Consider the following 20440-nt stretch of genomic DNA (forward strand, 5'->3'; position numbering starts at 1 on the left):
CAAAATCAGTTTTGTTGTGTCTAGAGCACACATTACTGCTCATAATTGGCTGCCTCCATACCAATATAATTTTTTTCATGGAACAAAATGTACCATGAAGTTAAACCACAGTACTGTTCCATTTGGCAAATTCCTCCAAGCTAGATGTTTGTTACTCAGACAAGAAATTGTTTTAGGGCTGTTTATGCAAAGTTAGCTCAAGTTCAAAAAGGTTTCTCCCTTAATACAAAACTTCAGATGGAAAACAAATTTGGAGTATGTGAGCCTACATGAGTAATCGTTCAGAATTTCTTGCTGCAGCATATCAAATCAAAATGTTTATATCAGCAGAAGGCAGTAGAACATTTTCACATCACAAGATTTTACTCTGAATCATATTGAAAAGTGAGACAGGAACATATCAGCACACCTGTGTAAATCACCAGTTACATAATAAAATTATTGTTTTAATTCAAAAATCCTGATATACAAAGTTAGAAACTTCATTCTCATGGACTCAAAATAAGTTTATGCTGCATACCACGATTGTTAAGATTACCTAGGATTTGCTCCAATCAGTTTCTCAGTGATCCCACTATTCTTCACATTTTTAATTGTCTAAGTGTTTATATCTTGCATTTTATGTAATTATATTTAATGTTTTAGTAAATAAGGAATGGCTGAGTATTTTTCCATTAGCAATATTCTCACTGGCTCTATTAAAAGATGCTATATAAAAAAATGTTTAACAGAATATTCTCATGTTACCAGAATCTTCTGCGTCAACAGTTTAGCTGTTTTACTGACATTTTTACAGTTCAGAATTGTGTCTCCTCAAGTGAAATACTTTCAACAGGGGCTCATGTCACATGAGGAGAGTATGCAGTGATATACAGGCAGTATTTTCTTTTCAAAAGCTGGTATTGGCTCTCAGGCCAGTCCAAAGCAGGCACCCACATTAAAGTTCATGAAGAGATGCTGTCTTAAAGGAAGAAACCTGTCTAACAATCTAATACTGGAGGAAAAATGTAATTAATACTTATTTTGAATAGCAAGTACATTGCAAAATATTCCTTCTGTAAATACTGAAACAAAATATATGTATGCCCATATTCATATTGAACACATTAATTAGACAAGTGTTGAATCTTTCCTGCTACACAATACAACATTTCACATAACAGGTCAATAAAGGTACATAAAGCACTTCTAATGACCTGGGCTCATCCAGTTACAAAAGAGTGCAGATTATGCAGTAAGACACAGCCTGTATTTTCTTTTCTTGAGGCTGGTATTGGCTCTCAGGTCAGTCTAGAGCAGGCACCCACATTAAGGTTTATGAAGAGATGTTGTCTTAAAAGAAAACCCGTATGACAATCTTTAATACTGATCACTCTAGATTAGTACACTAGAATTTTTCTAGCACAACCCTTTAATAAACTCTTTGATCTATCTAATAGATCTCTCGTCTAAACACTGCAAGAGTTTGGACCAGGTGTCTTTGTTGGTTGCAAGTTGGAATAAAAACGTCCCCATGACAAATCAAGCAGACTCTGTGCTCAAACAATTTCATCCCAATAGTGGAAACATGCAGATAAAATTTCATCTCTTTCTAATAATAACAACAATCCTTGAATTTGACATAGCGCCTTATCACGTCTCAAAGCGCTTCACAAAATATACTGTAAAGTGAATTGACTGTACTTTTTAATACTGGAATGGTCAAAATAAAATTATGTTTTTTATAAAAAGGTAATTTATAGATACAAGTTTGTGAAATAGGTCGACGCCGACTATAAAGATTTGATTAAATCTTTATCATAAAAAATGTACAAATAAGGAAATTGAAACAGAAAATAACTATTCAAAATGTAATTACAAGTTTTTGACCTCCTTCCAAGATTACACCTTAATTTTGGCTTATCCAAATGTGCACAATAGAAAAGTTTTAATAAAGTATATGTTTGGTTAATCAACATTTGTATTCATCATGGGCTTATTGTGAAATTGAATCATGCAATGTTTGTACACTTGGGGCCAATTAATTCACCACAATGTTAACCTTCTTGGCCTCAACAAGGAGAGACTAGCTGTAGGTTAGATGCAGTGCATGTCGTAACCAGTGTTTCATTCTTTCCCTCCCCCCATCCCCTTGCAGCTTAAAACACAAATTGCATTCTTGCTTTAAAGTACACATAGTGGTAATAATTATTCAAGAATTCCAACTCAAAAGTTCAAGCTTCATTAAACCAAAAAAGGCCCCAGGATAGTGGTAATATCTGTCATATCCCAGGGTATTTCAGTTTTGGTTGAAGTACACTTTAAACCAATGAATAGACTATATTCTACACTTTGCTAATAATCAGTATTTATATTTCTCCAGAATCTTACGTGGAGGAGGAAGCGAAAAAAGCTTGACATATGTATGAAGTCAGTTAGTGGGTCAGTTTAAAAACTAATACTGTCCATACTAAATTACTACTTAGTTGAAATTACAATCAAAAAAATTAGTTCACTTGCAACAATGATAAAATGTCAAATTAAACACAACACTGCTTAATCAATGCAATATTAAAGATTTGTTTATCTCACATTTCTCTCAACTTCTGATACCACATTTTTGGCTACATTTGGGTTCACAATTTCCTCGTACTTCGGAGGATTCTCTCCATGATGGTTTGCACAATCATTTCTTACATTTCCCACCTGTCCAGTGGCCTCATCATAGGATGGCGGTAAACCTGAATTGGACAATCCAGATGAACAAAGAGGACCATGAATTACCATGCCAGAAGCTAGACAATTTCCACTGGAATAATCAGCAGTCAGACCATCTAGTAGCTGTGTATGTAATGGGTCAAACGGACCAACATGCTGCTCATTGTAACCAAACACAACTACAGATACATTTCTGCTGGTCTGGTTTGCTTGACACCTAGTCTGGGTAACACTCTGCCTGAGTGTAGCTTTTCTAAGTTGGCATCTCCAGATAACAAAAAGTATAACAATAATCATGAGAAGCCCAGTCAGGAGAGGAACTATAATGTACACTGAATCCACATTAACATCAGAGCCACTTCCTTGATAGTCATCTGGTCCCTTCATGTAATCTTTCCAGAATGCATTCTGAAAATGAAACAAATAATAATCATTTGCAACATTTACAACTACTTGTTTAATGCCCAGAATATTTTTTTAAATGCAATGAAATATGGACAGACAATAGTGAGGGAGGGGGTTGAGGGGGCAAAACAAAAGAAAAAGTGACTAATAAAAGCTGGTTCAATGTGCTATCATAGTGACAATATAACTCCTGATGAAAGACGGTTTTGGTTAGTACAATACATTGTGTGATAGTCTAACATCGCCTTTATAACATAAAGCTTGTCCCAAGTAATGCAGATATCAGATTCTACTTGAATTCACTCTAGGCCAACACTCCAGTGCCAATTGGGTGTTCTGTATTTTGGGAGGCCCCACATTTTGGATGACACATTAAAGATCCCACAATACTAGTAAAAAGGGGAAGGGTCTGTTCCCAGTATCCTAACTATCAATCAATGAGATTAATTATTCATCTCTTAGCTATTTGCAAAGGGAGGGGTGTTTTGTTTTACATCATTAACGGCTCTTTAACCCTTCATCCCATCCTCTACCCCATTTTCTCCTTTGTCTTCCTTGCCTCCCCTGTTAGTCCTTAAAAGCCTCTCCCTCCCAACATGCCCCAGTTCTGACGGAGGGTCGTGGAACCGAAACGTTGACTCACTTTCTGATCTCCATAGATGCTGCCTGAGCTGCTGAGTGTTCCCAGCCACTTCTGTTTTTGTTTCAGATTTCCAGCATCTGCAGTATTTTGCATTTCGTTCAATACATATACATGTTCACATGCTTTACTTTAACATTTGAATTAACTGTTGGATGAACACCTGGTCATAAGAGGTTCAGTCGAATTGAGCACTATAGAGTTTGAGTACGTTTTCTGGTGATCTAATTAAAATAGATTTTCCAATACAGCACAGGTTCCCAAACGCCAAGGTTCCAGCTGTCTCACACTATTTGGACATCGTGAGCAATAATTCAACTAACACCCCTAGATCTTTCATTTTGCCGCTTGGTAGATTCTATCCCATTCATCTATTACATTGGTCTCACAGTTTTACTTTGTGCATTCAGTACTTCGCACTTATCTGCACTGAAGATTTTTCTTCAGTGATCATCCCAAGCATGTATCCGGTTGGGTGAGTTTTTTTTTTGCAAGATCTAGGCTGCTTCCTCCAGATTCCACAGTTCCCTAGCTTGGTTTCATGTGCACAATTTAACCGCCTTATACTTAATCAAACAATGAAAGATTGAGCGTTTTAAAAAGCAAGAGGAGAAACTCCTTTATATTAGCCCAACTTCCAAGGGTTTGGCCTGCTATTAATTTTTAATGTGATGAGGGAGGAATGAAGAAAGATAGGCTGGGCAGGGGAGGGAGCGAAAGAGATTAGGTGAAAAACAAAGTATAAATGGGGGAAGGAAAGAAACGTGTTATCCTGTGGCAGAGGGAGCAAAAACAAAAAAAGGGGAAGAAATGCAGAATAGGGCAGTATTTCCACCACCAGAGGATGAGACGAACAAGGTGAAAGAAGAAGTCAAAGAAGGGTTTCTCCTGGTGTTCTGGCCAACAATCACTCACTCATTTCATGTCCATATAGCTTTTAAACACTATATGCTTACACTCTGGAAATAATATTCCCAAATTCCATTGCCTTGCCCCCCTTCTCAAGTCTTTAAAATCTTTCTGAAAACCTTTCTCTTTAACAATGTCTATGAACACCTCTCTTCTTCCCCACCATTCTTGTACAAAGTTCAACATTGGCTCTATAAACTGCTTTGAGACATTAACTTATGCAGTAGGCATTGTAGAAATACAAGTTGTTGCTGTTGACAGCAGAAACTAGTTTAGAACCCCTACACTAGAAATCCACTTAATACTGATCAAACCTTGGGTCTGTTACTTCTATCAGGTAGAAGAAACCTTCATCCAGTCAGAGATTTTAATTCCATCAATCCTGCGATTCCATTTAAACAACCTCCAAGCTGCCAAATGACAGTACATAAAACTACCATGCAACCTAGCCTCTCAGATTTAACTTACGGTTGCCTCATCATTTTCAAAAGCTTCTCTTGCTTCTTCATAAGTACAAACTTCTTCTCGACATTCACGTTCTATGTTGCCCTGTTTCACTTCTTCGAAAAAATTATTTGCTCTCCGGTATCTTTTTAGAATAGCATTTGCCTCACTTTGCATCAAAAAAACTGCCAGAGAGGAGAAAACATTATCAGTTTGTGAAATTGCCAAGAACATTATTGCATGGGAGTGGGGTGCACAACATCTTAAATTATTCAATGCTTTAACACCCTGGAATAGACGATGCATTCAGTTTTGAATTCTCAAAAAAATGGGGGTGGGGGGTTTAGCCAGGTGTTTGACATATGCTGAAACCCATCACCATGCTGAAGAGTATCCAAGCCTAACTTTATCCCACCTACATGTGGAAATTCCAGAGATAGATGCTTTCTTGCTGCTTGTTCAACTAGGACCACCCTACCTACCTGTTAGGGTTTTGACTTGCAGGGTTAACAGGAGCTGTGTGGGATCATCAGCAGTGCCCTGGAATACTGCAGACCCGCCTGGCTCAGGAATCGGACTACCGAGACACGCTCCAGAGGGCTGGCTCAATTCTGTTACTAGTCATGTCACCTTGGAGCCAGCTCAACTCCAAGGAGACCCTGCTTACTTCTCCTACCTCTGATCTAAATTAATTCCTTTGAGTTAGTTGGCATTAAATAATACCACCCAACAGATTCAGGTCCATACACATTGCTCAAAATAAATGGTGTATTTTTTGGAACAACTGCCACATTGCAGTGCACAGGTTTGAATTTTTGGTATACCAAAATTAAGCTACTGTGGTAGGAGAGGAAGTGAACTACTGTTATAAGGCAGCAGACTAAAACCAAAACCAGTAAGGAACCTGGAAAGGTTAGAAAACACAGATGTTAACAGAAGAGGAAGGATGGCAATTGAAAGTAGACACTAGTGATATAGTGTCTACTTTGTAAATACTGGTCATGAGACATTATCCTGTAGATAATGAATACTGGTCAATGAGACATTATCCTGTAAAAAGGGCACAAAATACAAATAGTTGTACTGTGGGGTATTGAGACAGGTGAGCTGAATAGATTACAGGTTTAAAAAGACAGCTCAGAAAAGATAAGACATTTGTTTATATGTAGATTGTATAAGATAATAGGACAGAGGAAGTAAACAATACCCAGGTATCAAGACAATAGAACAAATGCTCAGTTTTAAAGGGTAGGTTTAAGGAAAACATGACTTAGACACTATCCTCTATGAAGGACACTAAATAAATATGTTTTATGTCAAGTGTTCTGAAACATCTTCCCAACGTGAAACACATTATATAAATGTAAACAGTTCGGTCTTGTCTTTGTTGTAACATCGCGTTGTATCAATTCTTAAATGGGAACATAATTCTTGCATTTGATATAGCATCTTTCAAAGCACTTCACGGGATACATTAAAGTTTAATGATTGCATATTTTGTAAGTGAACACATAGCCATGTTAATTTAGTAATACGGTCCCCAATGTAGACACTTAAACCAAAGGAAAAATTATTTGCCATATGAAACTAAAGGATTGACACTGTTAATTCAGTGCGCAATTTTAGAAAGAAAAAGATCAAATAACTACTCGAACACCTCTGATAAAGCAATATTGTGTGTTTTATGAAAAAACTTACCACTCTGCATCATATTTGCAACTCTGAAGCAAGAATGTTACGAAAACAAACTGTAATCAGGAAAAAAAAGTACATGAGCACCATTATATATTTTGGTTAACAAAAGTTGAAGTTCTCTTCAAATGAGTAAGGACTAGCCAATGCAATTATTTTCTAAGGTAGGCAAATTATTAATTTAAATATTAGAAACTATTGAGACATCAGAATTATTTTGCTTTCTCTTTACAAACACAGTTGTGGGTGTTGGCTACCATTTGTGAATATAAGGACTCAGATAATAAAATGGATTAAGAAATGCATTATTTACTTACACAAAATTAAACAATATAAAAGCTGGCATATATTGAATCCAACAAAAGTATTTATTTTTCTTTGGACCTGCTACATTTCACATACAGAATGGTACAAGATAATAGATTATTATTTTCTTTTATTATGTTCCCTTTATCTTACATTTAACTTTCAAAACAATTATTCTATCCAGTACATCCACCTTCTTAGCTTAAAAATATACTTTTTGCCTCATGAAAAATCAGTTGCACATAAAAATTCAATACCACCCAATTGACGGGCCCAAAACAAATTATTTGAGCATCCTATTAAGTGAAAGGCACGAGACAAATGCTTTATTATAACATCACAGGTAATTTGAAAATGCTATTACTTTTTTTAAAACAAAATAAATACAGTTGGTGAATCAGTTTTGGTGAGAGCAAGACTTTAAATCTATACAAAACTATATGGTACCGGGGCTATTTAAATCGCTGAACTGTGCTGAAAATGTCTATCACAGAGGAAAAACAGGAGACAACAGATCAGGCATGGACTTCCCTGGCAGGAATAATGGTTGACTGATTTTACTGAGAGTAGACAGAATTTAGTTCACCGAGACCACCTGTAGTCTAGTTCACACATGAAGAATGGTAACTTAAGCAATGTCCTGTACTCGGGGGATTACAAATTAGCGCCAATGAAGAGTTTAGGAAGATTAAACAATTACAAACTATTCAAAACGTAACTTGCTGAACTTGAGAAAAAAAATACTCTCAAATAAGTTACAGATGTGGTCACCCCCTAACCACACGTTTAAGGGGGAGCAACATTTAAAGAGTAATCACCAACGTGTTATTTATTTACTAAATGTAGTTCTCACGGTTCCCCCATTTGCTAAATCCTGATCACAGCGCTCAGCACAAATTATTTTAACGACAAAAAGCCGACTGACCGCGACTAACACGCCGTCCTCTCACATAACGTCCAGCAAAGGGAACCCGCCTCAAGATGGTGAGGAAGCAATGGAGTCAAACATTCCTCTGTATGAAGGGATCGGATAATCCGAATTCAGCTTTTATTTCAAAACAAAAAAAAATCACTTAAGAACTAAAAAAAACTTGCAGTGTAACCTTGTAAGTTTGTTGCGAATGTGCCTCGCGTGCTGCACCAGCAGAGCTCACCGCGGCGGCTCCAGGACCAGCTCCAGGACACCTCCCAAACCGAAGGCACTCGGGATCGGCTCCATGTACGTTAGGCGGAAGCGCTTCGGCTGCACACGCGCACTGCTCACCCCGCGCGCGGGGCTCGGCTCGCGGACGATCCTCTCTTAAAGGGCTGAAGCCGTCCGTCACTCCACCCCCATGGCTGCTATTTAAAGCAACATTGCCAGTCACCCACCCGTGGCTACTATTTAAAGGGGGGTCGGTCGGGGGGGGGGGGCGGCACTGTCTACCGCTGTCACTGACACTTCTGCTATTTGAAGGACATCGTATAACATTACTATAAATTCAAAACCCACATCAACAGCGACAACGACAAAGTCACATTTGCAAAGCGCCTTTCAGGTCGGGAGGACGTCCCAAGGCGCTGGACGATCGGTGTTTCGGACCCGAGCTGAGGGTCGGGATCGGGGAGGGTGGAGGGCAAGGGGGGGAAGCAGGGTGATCGCAGGCACAGTCGAAGAGGAGGGTCTTGCGACAGGTCTTGAAGAAGGCGAGGGAGGGGGCGAGGCAGAGGGACTGAGGGATGGAGTTCCAGAGGATGGGGGCAGAGTGGCTGAAGGCCTGTCCGCCACGGGTGGGGCGGGCGAGGCGGGAAACGTGAAGCAGGCCAGAGCCCGCTGAGTGGAGGAGCAGGCAGGTTGATAGGGAGTTAGGAGGTTGCAGAGGTAGGGGGGAGCAAGACCATGAAGGGCTTTGAAGATGAGACCAAGATCCTGAACTGCATTCTCTGAGTGATGGGAAGCCAGTGGAGTTAGGCGAGGATGGGGTGATATGGTCACGGAGCCTGGTGCAGGAGAGGACACGAGCTGCCGAGTTAAAGGGAGCATAATTATAACTTAAAACCCAAGGCGATTATTTAAAGGGGTAGAATAGCTCTGTCAATGACTGAATGGGTAAAGGCAATGAAAATAATTTCATGGATTTGAACTAGTGCCTTATCACGTTGTTGAGACGTCTCAAAGAGCTTCACAGAATATACTATAAAGTGAATTGACTGTGTATTTTGTGGGCAGAATGCAATTCATTGGAGTAAATGAAACAATTTCATAAGTTTGGATTTACCATATACATGAATTGTTATATTTTCCAGAAGAAAAATACACCTTTGAAGAATGGGAACCAGGGAGGAGTGTTAGAATACAATCGCAAAAAGCCCAAACTAATTGTGCTGACATCATACGTGACAGTGAATGTATTTTTAGTTAAACTTAGGACGTTTTTTCAAGCGTGTGTAATCAAATTCACCTACCCAACTAACAGAAATGTGGAGGCCATAAAACAGCATTGGTGTCTATCTAGCTGGTCCCAAAGTTTGAAAGCCTTGGACAAGGTTTTGAAGAATTTTGGACCATTGTCATATTTTACGTAAAATTATTGTTTTCATCTTTTCATCTAATGGCAATGAAAGTAAGATCTTGTGAATACTATAACCAAATCAATTTGCTTCATCATTCTATGCACACATGGGGAGGAAAGGAATTGAATGGAATAGGTGGAGAATAGGATGGATGGGGGTTCATGTATAGTATAAACACTGGCATGGACTCACAGGCCAGGCCATCTCGGATAAGTACTTCATCTCGCTTAACTCTTCTATAGCCTCTGTGCTATCCAACCCACCTCTATCTCCTACCTGGAAAAAAATCTCTCTCCCCTCCCTCTCTGTTGCTCTGGAATTATCTAAACTCCTGCTTCTCTGAGCCACCTCCCGCAATGACATACCCGCCTTGGTCACTCTGCTTCACAAATCCCTTGCCGTCATCCTTGATGCGCTTGCCCCCTCACCTCCTGAACCGCTTCCTTCTCTCACAAGTCCCCCTGCAACACCACCACCTCTGCTCCCTCAAGGCACCTGGCTCAAATCCAACCAGCGGTTCATTGGCAGACCCGTCTGGACCACGTCAAAACCTACTACTCCGTCCTCGCCTCCCAGAAATCGTCCTTCTACTCCAAGATAATATTGAAGACCAAGGGCAACCCCAGGCTCCTTTTCTCCACCATCAACCAGCTCCTCCGTCCACCTTCTCATGCCTTGTCCATTCTCTCTTCCGTGAACTCCACTGAACAGAAACAACCTTGGTCAAAGTCACAACCAACATGTTGCCGCCCTGCCTCTGTCTCCTCGTCCTCCTTGATCTCCCCTTTGAAACTGTCGACCGTTCTACCCTTTTCCATCACCTCTCGTCTCAGCTCAATTCTTTACGGTCCTGCCCTCGCCTGGTGCAAATCTTACCTTTCCCATCGTCTCCACTTTGTGTCCATGATGGATTCTCCTCCAGCCCCTCCGCACCGTTACGTGGGGCGTCCCTCAGGGCTCTGCCCTTGGTCTCCTCCTCTTCAATATTGCCAGGCTCCCCCCTGGTGCCATCACCGCAGACATGGAGCTCAATGCCCCACATGTAGCAGCTGTTCCACATGTTGGATGACACCTCTCTCTGCCATTCCCCCCGTCAGGCTCAGTAATTCCAGCGGTGGCACATTCGCTGCTTTCTAAAAAAAATCGATATACAGTATGTACAAAGCTGAAAACACTTCTCATTGATCACTCCAACTCCCTGGGAACTTTGTGAGTATTACTCTGATTATTGCTCCGGCAGGCCCTCCGTGCGTTTATTCGTGTTTTAACTTTTGACGAATGTGCGGCGCGGCAGTTTGAGTCGGGCCGTTGCCTGGCAACAGTGCGGTTACCACGGAGACGGCGTGTTGTGGGTCCGGAGCCGCACGGCCGCAGCCCCCGCTCGCCATGCACCTGGACGTGGCAGGTCTGCGGCTTTCGCGTTTCGAGGTGAAATTTACAGACACGAAACCGGGCGAGACGTACCGCATCGCCCTGACTCTGACAAATATCAGCCGGAACTCCAGAAACATACATTTCTACCAACCAAAGCTTCAGGTGAGATTCTCTCTTCCCCCCCCACTGAGCCCCCCCCCAGCGGGTCTGCAGGACCCCAGGGCGCTGCTGATGACAGCACAGCCAGAGCCTGGCTCATGGGCAGCTCCTGGAAGGACAGACCAGTCACTGGGGGTGGGAGGAAATCCCCCAACTCAGCTCCTGTTAACCGTGCAAGTCAAAGCCCTGAGGGGAAGGAAGGGTGGTCCTCGCTGGGGAAGCAGTGGGAAAGCTTGCCAGACAGCAAGATCAATTGCAAGCCGGTTAGATTCCAGCTGCACCCCAGCGCACATTCTTGGGGTTCCCAAGCCTTAGGTATTGCCAACCTGTGCCCGATACTTTCTGGGATTAGGTAAGCAGGATGTGTCCCTTCAAGGAAAGAGTGCGCTTTCCATTCCAACACTTTATCTCTGGGATTTCCATGTGCAGATGAGATGCGTGGAAATCTCAGCTTGGTTTGGATATCCTTTACCATGGTGGTGGGTTTCCGATTGTCAGTCTGGAAAAAAATGGCAGACCAAAATTTTTTTTATATGTGCTGCGGGGAGTTGAAGAGGCGAGTTGTTCTTCTAGAATATAGACCAAAGGAGTCATGTTGCGGAGAGGATATGGCTGTGAAGTTTTGTATGGTCCGGAGTTTGTAGTGGGTGGAGCTGGGGAGACTTGTTGGCAGGGCATTGGATAAATCAAGTCTAGTCCAGGTAAATTCATAAATGCACTTTGCTTTATTCATTGGTTTTCCAACTTACTCCATCCACCACACAGAGCTGGTGTGGAAACACAGTCTTGTTCGCCTTCTGACTATCCTTCTTGTATCATTTATTTTGCCTTCCCCTCGCAGACAGTTAAATAAATGTAAATTGTTTCTTCTGAACATCCAAGTAATTAAAAAAAATCTTATTGGCAGCTATCCCAAAAATATGACAAAAACAAAGTCTTATCAGCATTTTAATGAAAGCTATGTAGACATCAATAATTAAAGTGATCAGTCCTCTAGCAGATAAGGCAGCTACTATGTTTTTTGGTATTGAAATGACTTGTGATTAGCTTTTAAAAAAACAATTCACTGTTAGGTACAGCTATTTTGAAAGTCATTTGATTGTCAATTTATATCAAATATTTAATGGGGAAAGTGATTTCTATTGAATTTTATCATAATCCTAAATTATGGACACATATCCATCTTTGATCATCCCTTATTAACACATTTTATGCTTTAGAATTGCTAAAAAGTTTGGGAGTAGGTATACTGTATTATGTGGGTCTTGATGTGAACCTGTATCGTGAAATCCTGATCTAGTTTCTTTCGGTTAGTTGGGTATTTAACATGCAGAAATCCATCAAAATAATAAATGGCGATAGCAGCTTACATTCCTGGCAAGTTTTGCAAGGTGTATGATTGGTTAAGTGCTCTGGGGTGCTACCCTACGTGAGGGCTGCTATATAAAGTTGTTATTGTTATTGTTCTCAAGAAGTTACATTTAAGGTTCCAATAGCAGTTGGGTAATTAATTTCACCTTTACAGTCATTTAGAGTTCTTGTGAAGAATTCTGAAGAGCGTATTGCTCCTGGAATGCAAATCAAAGCAATTGTGGAATATTTTAATGAAGAAGAACATGATGCAAAAGATCAATTTGTTATAACTGCAGATGAAGATGTTGTTGAAATCCCATTGCTTGCGTAAGTATTAAACAGTAATTTGCTTAATTCAGGCAAAAATATAACTTGCCTCTGAGTAGATTTAATTAAGATTCTAAATTGCTCAATTCAATTATGCTGAAATCAATCACTCATTAATATTGTAATTGTAATTGAAGCACCCTTTTTTGTGTTTTTTGTGTGCAGCTTTATTCCTGCTTGTTACCTTGATATTGATTCAGGAATTGATTTTGGCACTGTGGTAGCCAACAACAAGACCATTTATAACAAAATAAGAATTACGAATCATGGTTCTGTTGCAGGTAAGAGTTATTTAACAGCAATTTGTAAATATAATTCTTGCATCTAATATAGTAATTTATCATTTTAAAATGTTGTAAACCACTTCATAGAATGAGTTAATGTGGTCAACCCTGACAATTGTTAGCTAAAGTGTGTATTTATATGCCTACAATTATTTAGAACTTGCAGTTACTTATGCGCCATTCCTCAATTGGAAGCCAAGAGCAGGATAGCCCAGACTCCATCCTCATCCCATTGCTTTCCCATTACCTTGGGGAGCGGTGGTGTGTGTGTGAGGGGGGAGAGCTGCGTTTGTCTATATGTGTTAGGGTCACTGATGAGTGTGTGTATGTGAGGGGGGTGGCATGTTAAACGCTGTGTGTGTGAATGTGTGGGAGACGTGAGGGGGACATTAAACACTGTGTGTATGGGGGGGGGACATATATTAAACACTGCGTGTGAGTGTGTATGTGGGGGACACATATTAAACACTGTATGTGTTTGGGGGTCACATATTAAACACTGTGAGTGTGTGTGGTGGGGACACATATTAAACACTGTGTTTGAGTGTGTATGTGAGGGACACATATTAAACACTGTGTGTGGGGGACACATATTAAACACTGAGTGTGTGTGTGGGGGACACATATTGAACACTGTATTTGAGTGTGTATGTGAGGGACACATATTAAACACTGTGTGTGGGGGACACATATTGAACACTGTATTTGAGTGTGTATGTGAGGGACACATATTAAACACTGTATGTGTGTGGGGGACACATATTAAACACTGTGAGTGTGTGTGTGAGGGTGAGCAGACTGTAGCCCTGGGTTTAGGGTGTTGTAGACTGAGCACTCCCCCTCCTCATAGCTCCTCACAGTGGCTCAGTGTTTGACGCTTGCACACACATCCTGTAACGTACTGGTTAGAGCACTCACCTCGCAAGCGAGAGGACCTGGATTTGATTCCTGGCTGGGAGAGGGCGAAACCTTAGGCAAGTTTCCTTATTCCACACCTCTGTTTACCTAGCAATAAGTAGGAACCTGGTTGTTAGTCGACTGGTGGATTGCTCTCCGGTGGTACTAATCCCTTTTTAAAAAAAAATAATTTGGTCACTCAATCCATGACTGTTTGTGGAACACAGCTGTGTGGTTGCTGCGTTTCTCCATAAACACACAGTCACTAGACTTTACAGTATATTCTGTGAAGCCTTTGGGGACGTCTTGAAGACGTGATAAGGTGCTATATCAAATGCAAGGATTATTATTATTATTATAAGACTTCAGTTGTAACTCTCTCTAAAAGGCTAGCTTTTTGATTGTGGCTTCCTTTAGTCATCTCTAAAATTTTCACAATTCTTATTTAGTGCCCACTGCTCCATTGTTAAATGTTTTTAGTTGTTCTTTTACACAAATGCAACAAGAAAATTTATATGTCTTAATTATTTTTTCTCTAGGCCAGTTTAAAATTGTGGAAAAAGGCAATTTGCCAGTGACTATTGTGCCCAGCAGTGGAATAGTAGACCCTAAAGCTTTGAGATTTGTCAGAATTGAATTGTTTACTCTCAAGCCTATGATCATCAATGAAGATTTCGTGTAAGTCTGTATAATTAGAAGGAAAAAAAAATTATATTTTCATTTTATGTTCAGCATATTCATTATCTAAACAAATTGATCATTTTGATGGAGTTAAATTTTAGGGAAAATAAATTAATAATAGGAAGTTATGAAGAGGTGAAACAAGACTGATTCTTTACACAAAGGTTAATAGATTATTAGGTAAGGCCATTCAGTGAATAGGAAGAAAACAAACCAAGAACATGCATTTTTATAGCACCTATAATGTCAAAACGTTTTAAAGCACTTCACAGTAATTACTGTTTTAGCAGTTTAAATGATTTAATCTAATAATTGCAATACAATCAATAATAATTGAGGCTGTGTTTACTTATTGAGGGGTGAGTGTAGTGGTACCAGAACTTTCAAAATAATATTTATTGATTCTCAATTCCTTTCATTTATTTTGCCCCCTTGCTTTTCCTGATAGGGTGAGATTGGAAGGTCGTGAAGACATGTTTCTGAAAATTAAAGTGAATATAGTGGAGCAAATTCTAGAAATAGTGGACCTTTCTGGCCAGAAGCTGGAATGTTTGCAGTTTGGTAATGCCTACTATGGAACCACAAAGCAACGTCAAGCTGTGTTGTACAATAACAGTCCTGAAACCATCAAATGGGTGACAGTCCTGGAGGATGATGGTGTTGGATCTGAAGTGGTAATTATCTTAATTCTTCTTTGTAATGTTCTATTTTAATTTTGTATGAACTCCTTCTTTGAATCAAATTTGGGACATTTTGCAGAAATATCAATTGTCAACAATTATTTTAGGATTTGAATAATAGTAATATCAATCCTAATTGCAAATTCTGGGATCTGTTCTGGGCTCCCTGTAAAGCGTACACATTTGGAGAATATAGCACATTATGCGAATGATGATATTGCAGTGCTTTCAATTCTTAAAAAAGTGTTAAATTGATATAGAACATCTGTGCCAGTCTCTGTTCATAAGCCAACTTTTTTTTTGTCTTTTGGATGTGTCACACATGACAACCCACCACCATGCTTGAGTATACAAACCAGTCTGAGAGTTCCATAAATACTGGCACCTAAACAAAGAAATTTCTCTTTGAAATGGAGTGGGCACTCTCTTGCCAAAGAGATTATCCCTGTTTATCCAATTCCAGGAGGTATTAGGTACAGGATGGTACGAGGGATCCCAGAATGTATGTTCGAGTGTTCATGGAGTTCAACTAGCTAAACCTGCTGAGTTTGCCTCAGTGAACATTGTCTGGCAAGCTTTCCACTGCGTAGCCAGCTACCACCACCTGACCCATTAGGGCTCGACCTGCAAGATTAGCAGGAGATGAGTGGGAAGAATTTCTGCTCAGTAATTGGTTTGTCCAACCATGTCCTGCTGACGGCTGGTCTGTCATCAACTGTGCCTTGGAGTACTGATGACCTGGAAGGCTTAAGAACCTCCACAAAGGATCAGTTATTTTCAAGGGAACAAGAGAATTGGACAACAAGAATACAATACAAAACAATTGAGAGCTTAATGGCTTCAGGTATATGCAGGAAGATCACACAGAACTAACCAGGCCTCATAATTCCAGCAGGAAATGTTGTCATGTTCAAGTGTCAAACCTTGTAAAGGATTTAGAGAAACTGAATAGAACAATGGAGTTTCTTTTTCGAGTGTTTTTATATACATACAAGAGCAATATGGAATAAAGGTTATTTAAGGGTATAGCAAATCCCTGCTCCATAGAAATATATTCACATGGTGAAATGGATGCATGATGGCATGACCTAGCATTTTAATGCAGTATCAAATTTTATTGAGAAGCATATTCTTCAAATTTTTAATTAAACCACTTGCATTTGATTTAGGGTACAGATTTATTCCTGAGATCAGATGCAGCAATTGGAGAGATTGAGCAAAATAATTTCAAGACACCTAAGGAAACTACTTTAATTAGCAGTCTACCACAACAAGGACTTCTGAAACCATATAACAAAATTATAATCACTCTGTGCTTCTATCCAAAGGCTCGTGGGTATGTTGGAATCCTTTAAAATACAGAAAAATAAGTCATTTATATTTTATTAAGTATAAATTGTTATTGTAAGTACAAGTATTGTATAATTTATACCTATATAGATACCCGTTCTTACAATTTAGAAAGGTAAATGAAAATTGGAGGCTTAAGAATGAGGGGATAGAGCAGGGCAATGCTATTGAAAGCGCAGTTTGCTCTGAGAGCCAGTGCAGATGGGCCAAATGACTTTGATGGATTGAATGACTTGTGCTGTAAGTTTCTATTTTATGGTGAAACAATTCATTCATGAATGATCTTAGCTGCTGTATCACAATTGCATTTCTATGCATTGTATGCTGGAATAGGGAACACGTAACAAAGTAAAAGAGCGTAGATTTTCTACTTTCAATCAATTTTCAATTCACCATTGCAGCGTGAAATTTTCTGCAATGATCATCATTAAAGTTTGCTGGCACTAAAGCCAATTGTAACTTTCTAGTCATTGCCCCAACTGAAATTCAGCTAACTCTTCAAAAATGGGTTGCGAACCTGAAATTTTTGATCTGTTTTGACTTTTGCTGGAATAGTGGCCACTAGGGAAGATTGCTTTTAGGGCTATAATCTAATTTTGAAGTGCAGTTGACAGCACAAAAAGAGCTTCATTTTGTTTTATGATATGATCAATTTCTGCAATAAGATTACTGCATTGTTATCACTCTTGCGCAATTCTGTAAGTAACTTCATTATTTTTCTTCATTATGCCAGTGTTTACAAGACTGATGCTTTCCTTTTTGATATAATGTGTGTATGTATCTTTTTAAAAATCTACCAATTCAAGGTATTTTAGATAGAAATACTCCGGGATGAGATGATTTTTATGAAGTATTGCTTGAACCAGATAATAATTGCAGCGTATTGATCTGGAAATTTTGAGTAGAATGATACAGGAAATTTTCAATTTAATATGTGGTCTATAATAAATGTCATACTTGCAATAATCAAGAAAGATCTTGATTTTGTTTCTAAAGTTATACAGATTTTTATCCAAAAGAAGATGAAATACCAAAACGCCAAGATTATGCCCTCTACATAAAATTTATGACTGTGCACAGTAACAAAAACGTACCAACACCATCCAATGGATACCCTGCAATAAAAGGTACCATATTCAATTTGTTTAAAATGATTGAAATAGTTGTAAAAACGGTAATGCATACTCGTCTTTATCAGGTACAGTTCTGCGTGTCAAGACTTTTGTACTTATTGTGCATTTTGTAGGCGAACGCGGAAATCAATTTGCGCACAGCAGTGAACCATAAACAGCCCTAAAGTGAAGGACTAATTTTATCTTCTGGGAGATTGTTGGCCAGGTCACTGGGAGAAACTTCCTTAACTTTTCAAATAGTGCTATGTGATCTTTAATGTCCACTTGAAAAGGTAGACCTTGGTTTAACATCTCATTTGAAGGATGGCACTTCCATCAGTGCATTGTTTTCCCAGCAAAGTATTGGAGTGTCAGCCTAGACTGTGAGTTCAAAGACCTAATGTGGGGCTAGAAACGTACTATTCTACAAAGCAGACCTTGGCATATTGCAGGAAAACCACTAATGTTTGGCCAATTTACATTACCTTTATCCCACATTCTTTTTGGATACTTAAAGTCACCCATTATTATAATAATAATCCTTGCATTTGATATAACGCTTTTCACGCTTTCTAGACGTCTCAAAGCGCTTCACAGAATATACGGAAAGTGAATTGACTGTATATTTGTGGGCGAATAATTATGTATTATTTCTTCACATATCTTGGATTTATCAAAAAAATCCTTGATCTGTCATCTATAGTGCACACCCATTTTTATTCCAATTATTTTTTTTACACAATTCATTGTGTTCAAAAACTGCAATGGACTCTTTAGTTAATACTACAATCCATCCTCCTTTCTTTTCCTTTCTTTCCTTGAAATTTTGTAACCAGGATTATTTAGTTCTCAGTCTTATCTTTGACTAAGCCACGTCTCACATAATTCTATAAGATCATATGCTCCATAGCAATTAGTGGGTTTAGCTCTCTAAACTCTCATTGAAATCCCAACTGAACATGCAGTGAGAGATATTTAATTGTAAATATTGAAATGAATAAAAATCTTAAAAAAACATATTTAATCTTATATATGATCTAATTTTAAATAGCTTGATGTTGACAACTGTATAATTGCTTAATAGTTTGATTTTATTCTGTGTATTAAAGTACACACACCTCAAACCCGTCTATATCACTTTTCGCATTCCTACTCTTTTCTCTGGAACACTCTCACTTAATCCCTCCACCTTGCCCACTTTCTCCCGTTTTTCAAGTACTGGCTGAAAACCTTCCTTTTCGACCGTGCTTACGGTCACCTCCACCCTTCTAACTCGGAGTCAGGCTCCATCACTGTTAAGCGCTCTGAGGTGCTACCTTGCAAGTTGTTGTGTTGTTGTTTTCAATGTCTTCTCTTCCTGACCTGTTCTCTGTCATTTCCCATTGCTTCTTTTTTATTTGTATTTATTATATCATTAACTCTTATTTTATCTGAAGATGTGAGTTATTATCGTTTTGCTGACATTTTCTTTTTACAGATTATCGATGTGTTGAGTTAGCATTGACAGGGACTGGGTTTCCTGTCAGATTAAACATAAGTCCAACAACAGAATTTGATTTCAGTGAATGCCTTCTTGGAGAAAAAGTAGATGTCTTGAGTAATTTTCGAAATGACTCATTGTTGCTTCCAATCAACTTCCAGTTCCGCAGAATAGCACATTTTCATGTCATGCCTGTAAAAGGAACGATTATCCCAGGTGAAACAAAGGTAAATTGTGAAGAATTTGTGATTTTTGTAGCACCTAAAGCGACAAAATATTGTAAAATTGTATAATACTACAGTTAACAGGTAAGTTATATTGATTAAGATTACATGAGAAAATAAATGACTCGTATGTTGATTTAAACTTTGACTTACATTTACATTATAAATCCCAACTGGAATTGCACATGTACAATAAGAACCATATTAATTTAATTTTAAATTCATTGATGTCGACGACTGTATAATTGTTTAACAGTTTGATTTTTATCTTCCTTTCTATTTTTCCTTCCCAACAGAATATTGTGATCTCATTTGTTCCAAAACAAATTGGGACATTCAAAGTAAATCAAGTGATAGACTGCATTGGATCAGTAGTGGTTTCGGATGATCCATTACAATTGACAATGCAGCCTTTCCACCAAGTAAACCTCTTTTTATCAGGTGTTTGCAAAACTGTCATGAAGAAAATTGAAGCAAATTGCAATTCTGGTAGGCTGCAGTTAATTTACATGTAATGTTTTGGATATTCACTTATTAATAATTGCCCTTTGCTTTTGCTGTAATGGTAATTTATGTATACCATTGTGAAGATCTGCTTCTCTGCCTCCGCTTCCTTATCCTCCCACTTCATCTTCCCCTAACACCCCATCTTTCACACTTTTAACCTCCATTTCCCATTGAGTCACCTCCTGCTTATCAAGTTATGAGACACCATCCTGCGTGAAGGGCGCTATATAAGTTGTTCAGTATTAACAGAGTAAAGTATAAAAAAAGTTAAAATTAACACACGTATGTATCCATTCTGTAATTTAAAATACAAAAATGCGAAAGAACTGATGGAAGCCAAGTTATTTTGTATTATTAAGCTTATTT

At 38.9% G+C, this 20440-nt stretch overlaps 2 protein-coding genes across 4 annotated transcripts in view; one reads left to right on the forward strand and one right to left on the reverse strand.

Annotated features, from left to right (window-relative positions):
- Positions 1-2543: 2543 nt before the first annotated feature.
- On the reverse strand, positions 2544-10741 carry LOC103185513 (transmembrane gamma-carboxyglutamic acid protein 1). 3 transcript variants are annotated; one of them, XM_007904056.2, is made up of 4 exons: positions 10523-10582; positions 6794-6843; positions 5120-5280; positions 2544-3105 (listed from the first exon to the last, which is right to left on the reverse strand). In XM_007904056.2, exons 2-4 carry the CDS (start codon positions 6804-6806, stop codon positions 2563-2565), a joined length of 717 nt encoding a protein of 238 aa, XP_007902247.2. In that variant the 5' UTR covers positions 6807-6843; positions 10523-10582; the 3' UTR covers positions 2544-2562. The 3 variants fall into 3 exon arrangements, with proteins under 3 accessions (XP_007902247.2, XP_007902245.2, XP_042190299.1); XM_007904054.2 differs by lacking the exon at positions 10523-10582 and adding an exon at positions 8197-8255; XM_042334365.1 differs by lacking the exon at positions 6794-6843 and having other exon boundaries at positions 10523-10741.
- A 291-nt stretch (positions 10742-11032) lies between these two features.
- Positions 11033-20440, forward strand: part of LOC103185538 (cilia- and flagella-associated protein 47-like) — a 174702-nt gene continuing 165294 nt past the window's right edge. The window contains exons 1-9 of the mRNA XM_042334120.1: positions 11033-11182; positions 12705-12859; positions 13025-13140; positions 14580-14718; positions 15170-15395; positions 16571-16737; positions 17748-17878; positions 19341-19570; positions 19864-20056. Coding sequence (XP_042190054.1) covers positions 11033-11182; positions 12705-12859; positions 13025-13140; positions 14580-14718; positions 15170-15395; positions 16571-16737; positions 17748-17878; positions 19341-19570; positions 19864-20056 — 1507 coding nt within the window. The remainder of the gene's footprint in view (positions 11183-12704; positions 12860-13024; positions 13141-14579; positions 14719-15169; positions 15396-16570; positions 16738-17747; positions 17879-19340; positions 19571-19863; positions 20057-20440) is intronic.

This window comes from Callorhinchus milii, unplaced genomic scaffold (assembly GCF_018977255.1).
Source record: "Callorhinchus milii isolate IMCB2004 unplaced genomic scaffold, IMCB_Cmil_1.0 Scaffold4, whole genome shotgun sequence".
NCBI lineage: Eukaryota > Metazoa > Chordata > Chondrichthyes > Chimaeriformes > Callorhinchidae > Callorhinchus > Callorhinchus milii.

What these genes read in the sequence shown, in the direction of transcription:
- LOC103185513 (XM_042334365.1), bottom strand. Translation starts at nt 10,706, where the DNA reads ATGTGGAACAGCTGCTACATGTGGGGCATTGAGCTCCATGTCTGCGGT. An exon ending in AAGTGGAGACGATGGGAAAG is followed by an intron (nt 5,281 to 10,522) that starts GTAAGATTTGCA and finishes CCTCTCTGGCAG; the next exon opens with TTTTTTTGATGCAAAGTGAG. An exon ending in TTGAAAATGATGAGGCAACC is followed by an intron (nt 3,106 to 5,119) that starts GTAAGTTAAATC and finishes TTTCATTTTCAG; the next exon opens with AATGCATTCTGGAAAGATTA.